Source organism: Aquarana catesbeiana, linkage group LG11 (genome assembly GCF_042186555.1).
Source record: "Aquarana catesbeiana isolate 2022-GZ linkage group LG11, ASM4218655v1, whole genome shotgun sequence".
In the NCBI taxonomy this organism is placed as follows: domain Eukaryota; kingdom Metazoa; phylum Chordata; class Amphibia; order Anura; family Ranidae; genus Aquarana; species Aquarana catesbeiana.
The window spans coordinates 283,686,836-283,693,152 of record NC_133334.1 but is presented as its reverse complement, the minus strand read 5'-3'; the positions used below and the strand labels follow the sequence as shown (position 1 = coordinate 283,693,152).

At 56.5% G+C, this 6,317-nt stretch overlaps 1 protein-coding gene across 1 annotated transcript in view; it reads left to right on the top strand.

Annotated features, from left to right (window-relative positions):
- Positions 1 to 2,008: 2,008 nt before the first annotated feature.
- DYNC1LI2 (dynein cytoplasmic 1 light intermediate chain 2) overlaps positions 2,009 to 6,317 on the top strand; it is a gene marked incomplete in the record, with an annotated part of 39,889 nt that continues 35,580 nt past the window's right edge. Inside the window, 1 exon segment of the mRNA XM_073605980.1 lies at positions 2,009 to 2,262. Within this exon segment, the coding sequence (XP_073462081.1) occupies positions 2,201 to 2,262 (62 nt within the window).

The window sequence follows — 6,317 nt, the reverse complement described above, 5'->3', positions numbered from 1 at the left end:
AGGGGCCCAGCAGGCTCCACCCACTACAGGAGGGGGGCGGAGAGAAGACCAGTCCCCCTGTACAAGGAGGCAGAGCAGTGGGAGGGGCCATCAAGCTCCACCCCCCACAGAAGGGGTGGAGAGAAAACCAGTCCCCCTGCACTAGGAAAGAGCAGAGCTGTGGGAGGGGCCCAGCAGGCTCCACCCACTACAGGAGGGGGGCGGAGAGAAGACCAGTCCCCCTGTACAAAGAGGCAGAGCAGTGGGAGGGGCCAGCAGGCTCCACCCCCCACAGAAGGGGTGGAGAGAATACCAGTCACCCTGCACTAAGAAAGAGCAGAGCTGTGGGAGGGGCCCAGCAGGCTCCACCCACTACAGGAGGGGCGGAGAGAAGACCAGTCCCCCTGTACAAGGAGATAGAGCAGTGGGAGGAGCCCAGCAGGCGTGCACATGCCCACTGCACGATTACCATGGGCGTGGCCGGCGGCCTGCGATCGCTCCATAGAGAGACAGAACGCCGATCTCTCAATGTAAACAAACAGATCTCCGTTCTGTCAGAGGAGTAGAGAGGGATCGTCTGTTCCTAGCGATCGATCTCTAATCCCACTCAGTCCCCTCCCCCACAGTTAGAAACACACTTAACCCCTTGATCGCCCCCTCGTGTTATCCCCTTCCCTGCCGGTGACATTTATACAGTAATCAGTGGCTATTTTTAGCTCTGATCGCTGTATAAATGTCACTGGTCCCAAAAAAGTGTCAAAAGTGTCCGATCTGTCCGCCGCAATATCGCAGTCCCCATAAAAATCGCAGATTGCGGCCATTACTAGTAAAAAAATAATAAAAATAAACAAAAAGTCCATAAATCTATCCCCTATTTTGTAGACAAAATAGCGCAAACTAATCAATAAACGCTTATTGGGATTTTTTTTTACCAAAAATCTGTAGAAGAATACGTATTGTGAAGGAATGTGATGTAGATAATAATAATAATAATCTGAAAATGTCTATTTTCTTATGTGTATACATATTTTTCTCCTTACTCATTATATAAGTATACAGATTTGCTCTGTTCCTATATTTTTCTCAAAATGGCGATTACCCCCTACATCCCACACATCAGAAGAACGCGGAACAAGATAAAACCAAAGATCAGCCAGACCTCGTTATGAACATTCTCCATCTTCTTTATCTTCTTAACCAATGAGATGTACCTATTAGACTGACATAGCAATGACATATTTGTGTGTATAAAACATTAACACCGCCTTGAATAAATTAGAAGTGTAACAGTAATGCTGCTGAGCGTGTCTCAGTGTGTTTACTTTTATATGCATGCATATCAACACTTTTCAAATTAGAGACAGCAGCAGATAACCTTGGGCTCGATTGGAGCTCTTAATCATTTCCATAACAGAATCGGCCTAAACTGAGGAAGAAATTCGATTTTTTGGGGGATATTTATTATAGCAAAAAGTAAAAAATATTGTTTTCCAAATTGTCGCTCTTTTTTTCTGTTTATAGCGCAAAAAATAAAAACCGCAGAGATGATCAAATACCACCAAAAGAAAGTTCTATTTGTGGGGGAAAAAAATGGACACCCTTTTTTGTTTGGCTACAACGTCGCACAACCGCGCAATTGTCAATTAAAGCGACACAGTGCTGAAATGCAAAAAATGGCCTGGTCAGAAGGGGGTAAAACCTTCCAGGGCTGAAGTGGTTAAAGGAAAGTTCTGATAAATAATATGGATGGAATATTTTTATTGGTTCCTCCTCCGGCTGCTCCATGGGCCCCATAATATGAACTTTTATAAATCACCAGCATAGAAATCTATCCAGTGACGTCATCCAGTGACGTCATCCAGTGACCTCATCCAGGGATATCTCAGCATGCAGTACCAGCCTGTGGCCGGCAGGTGGCGCTGTGATCTCAGGGCGTCTCCTCCAGCGATGAGCTCACCCGCCCTCAGGCCCCCTCACACACACATTAGCTGCCCCCTTCATTGCCTGAACATAAAGTGCGATGATTTGTGACTTCCGCTCCTCATTCAGGCACGGAGCGGGACGGGAACGGAGCAGTTCGGTTTCCCGCGCGGACACGTCTCCGGTTATACGGGAAGTCGGACGTTTCCTTGTTTTCCGGCACCTCCCAGGACAGCCCTGAGCCGGGGCCCCTGAGGCCGCGCCGGGTGACGTCATTCTTTGTGGTGGCCGCAGTGGCAAGATGGCGGCGGAGAGGAAAGTGATGGAGGCTGAAGGAGAGGAAGACGAGGGGCAGAGCCTGTGGTGAGGAGGGACCCCGGACCGTCTACATCCCCCCTGTGACAGGAGAGAACCCCTCCCACCATCCCCCCTCTGACAGGAGAGAACCCCTCCCACCATCCCCCTCTGACAGGAGAGAACCCCTCCCACCATCCCCCCTCTGACAGGAGAGAACCCCTCCCAACATCCCCCCTGTGACAGGAGAGAACCCCTCCCAACATCCCCCCCTCTGACAGGAGAGAACCCCTCCCAACATCCCCCCTCTGACAGGAGAGAACCCCTCCCACCACCCCCCCTGTGACAGGAGAGAAACCCCTCCCACCATCCCCCCTCTGACAGGAGAGAACCCCTCCCACCATCCCCCCCTCTGACAGGAGAGAACACCCTCCCAACATCCCCCCTGTGACAGGAGAGAACCCCTCCCACCCCCCCCTCTGACAGGAGAGAACCCCTCCCGACCATCCCCCCCTCTGACAGGAGAGAACCCCTCCCACCCCCCCCTCTGACAGGAGAGAACCCCTCCCACCATCCCCCCCTCTGACAGGAGAGAACCCCTCCCACCATCCCCCCTCTGACAGGAGAGAACCCCTCCCAACATCCCCCCTGTGACAGGAGAGAACCCCTCCCACCATCCCCCCTGTGACAGGAGAGAACCCCTCCCACCACCCCCCTCTGACAGGAGAGAACCCCTCCCACCACCCCCCTCTGACAGGAGAGAACCCCTCCCACCATCCCCCCTCTGACAGGAGAGAACCCCTCCCACCATCCCCCTCTGACAGGAGAGAACCCCTCCCACCATCCCCCCTCTGACAGGAGAGAACCCCTCCCACCATCCCCCCTCTGACAGGAGAGAACCCCTCCCACCACCCCCCCCCTCTGACAGGAGAGAACCCCTCCCACCACCCCCCCTGTGACAGGAGAGAACCCCTCCCACCATCCCCCCTGTGACAGGAGAGAACCCCTCCCACCATCCCCCCTGTGACAGGAGAGAACCCCTCCCCACCATCCCCCCTGTGACAGGAGAGAACCCCTCCCACCATCCCCCCTGTGACAGGAGAGAACCCCTCCCACCATCCCCCTCTGACAGGAGAGACCCCCTCCCACCATCCCCCCTCTGACAGGAGAGAACCCCTCCCACCATCCCCCCCTCTGACAGGAGAGAACCCCTCCCACCATCCCCCCCTCTGACAGGAGAGAACCCCTCCCACCATCCCCCCCTCTGAACAGGAGAGAACCCCTCCCACCACCCCCCCTGTGACAGGAGAGAACCCCTCCCCACCACCCCCCCTGTGACAGGAGAGAACCCCTCCCACCCCCCCCTCTGACAGGAGAGAACCCCTCCCACCACCCCCCTGTGACAGGAGAGAACCCCCTCCACCACCCCCCCTGTGACAGGAGAGAACCCCTCCCACCACCCCCCCCTGTGACAGGAGAGAACCCCTCCCACCACCCCCCCCTGTGACAGGAGAGAACCCCTCCCACCACCCCCCCTGTGACAGGAGAGAACCCCTCCCACCACCCCCCCCTGTGACAGTAGAGAACCCCTCCCACCACCCCCCCTGTGACAGTGAGAGAACCCCTCCCACCACCCCCCCTGTGACAGGAGAGAACCCCTCCCACCACCCTCCCCTGTGACAGGAGAGAACCCCTCCCACCACCCCCCCCCTGTGACAGGAGAGAACCCCTCCCACCACCCCCCCTGTGACAGGAGAGAACCCCTCCCACCCACCCCCCCTGTGACAGGAGAGAACCCCTCCCACCATCCCCCCTGTGGCAGGAGAGAACCCCTCCCACCATCCCCCCTGTGACAGGAGAGAACCCCTCCCACCCCCTCTGACAGGAGAGAACCCCTCCCACCATCCCCCTCTGACAGGAGAGAACCCCTCCCACCACCACCCCCTGACAGGAGAGAACCCCCTCCCACCATCCCCCTGTGACAGAGAGAACCCCTCCCACCATCCCCCCTGTGACAGGAGAGAAGCCCCTCCCACCATCCCCCCTGTGACAGGAGAGAACCCCTCCCACCATCCCCCTCTGACAGGAGAGAACCCCTCCCACCACCACCCCTCTGACAGGAGAGAACCCCTCCCACCATCCCCCCCTCTGACAGGAGAGAACCCCTCCTACCAACCCCCCCGACAGGAGAGAACCCCTCCCACCACCCCCCCCCTCTGACAGGATAGAACCCCTCCCACCATCCCCCCCCTCTGACAGGAGAGAACCCCCTCCCACCATCCCCACCCCTGTGACAGGAGAGAACCCCTCCCACCACCCCCCCCCCCCCTCTGACAGGATAGAACCCCTCCCACCAACCCCTCTCTGACAGGAGAGAACCCCTCCCACCAACCCCCCTCTGACAGGAGAGAACCCCTCCCACCCCCCTCTGACAGGAGAGAACCCCTCCCACCCCCCTCTGACAGGAGAGAACACCCTCCCACCCCCCTCTGACAGAAGAGAACCCCTCCCACCATCCCCCCTGTGACAGGAGAGAACCCCTCCCACCATCCCCCCTCTGACAGGAGAGAACCCCTCCCACCACCACCCCTCTGACAGGAGAGAACCCCTCCCACCATCCCCCCCCTCTGACAGGAGAGAACCCCTCCCACCATCCCCCCCCTCTGACAGGAGAGAACCCCTCCCACCAACCCCCCTCTGACAGGAGAGAACCCCTCCCACCACCACCCCGACAGGAGAGAACCCCTCCCACCACCCCCCCTCTGACAGGATAGAACCCCTCCCACCAGTCCACCCACCCCCCTGTGACAGGAGAGAACCCCTCCCACCACCCCCCCTGTGACAGGAGAGAACCCCTCCCACCACCCTCCCTGTGACAGGAGAGAACCCCTCCCACCACCCCCCCTGTGACAGGAGAGAACCCCCTCCCACCACCCCCCCTGTGACAGGAGAGACCCCTCCCACCACCCCCCCTGTGACAGGAGAGAACCCCTCCCAACCACCCCCCCTGTGACAGGAGAGAACCCCTCCCACCACCCCCCCTGTGACAGGAGAGAATCCCTCCCACCAACCCCCCTCTGACAGGAGAGAACCCCTCCCACCAACCCCCCCTCTGACAGGAGAGAACCCCTCCCACCAACCCCCCTCTGACAGGAGAGAACCCCTCCCACCAACCCCCCTCTGACAGGAGAGAACCCCCTCCACCATCCCCCCTCTGACAGGACCACCGCCTGTGGAAGGGAATTCCACATCCTTGCCGCTCTTACAGTAAAGAACCCTCAATTGTAATGAGTGGCCACGAGTCTTATTAAACTCTCTTCTGCGAAAAAGTTTTATCCCTATTGTGGGGTCACTAGTCCGGTATTTATATATTGTGGGGTCACCAGTCCGGTATTTATATATTGTGGGGTCACCAGTCCGGTATTTATATATTGTGGGGTCACCAGTCCGGTATTTGTATATGTGTGGGGTCACCAGTCCCGGTATTTATATATTGTGGGGTCACCAGTCCGGTATTTTATATATTGTGGGGTCACCAGTCCGGTATTTATATATTGTGGGGGTCACCAGTCCAGTATTTATATATTGTGGGGTCACCAGTCCGGTATTTATACATTGTGGGGTCACCAGTCCGGTATTTATATATTGTGGGGTCACCAGTCCGGTATTTGTATATTGTGGGTCACCAGTACGGTATTTATATTGTGGGGTCACCAGTCCGGTATTTATATATTGTGGGGTCACCAGTCCGGTATTTATATATTGTGGGGTCACCAGTCCGGTATTTATATTATGTGGGGTCACCAGTACGGTATTTATATATTGTGGGGTCACCAGTCCAGTATTTATATATTGTGGGGTCACCAGTCCGGTATTTATATATTGTGGGGTCACCAGTCCGGTATTTATATATTGTGGGGTCACCAGTCCGGTATTTTATATTATTGTGGGGGTCACCAGTCCGGTATTTGTATATTGGGGGGGTCCCCAGTCCGGTATTTGTATATTGGGGGGTCCCCAGTCCGGGTATTTGTATATTGGGGGGTCACCAGTCCGGTATTTGTATATTGTGGGGGTCACCAGTCCGGTATTTATATATTGTGGGGTCACCAGTCCGGTATTTG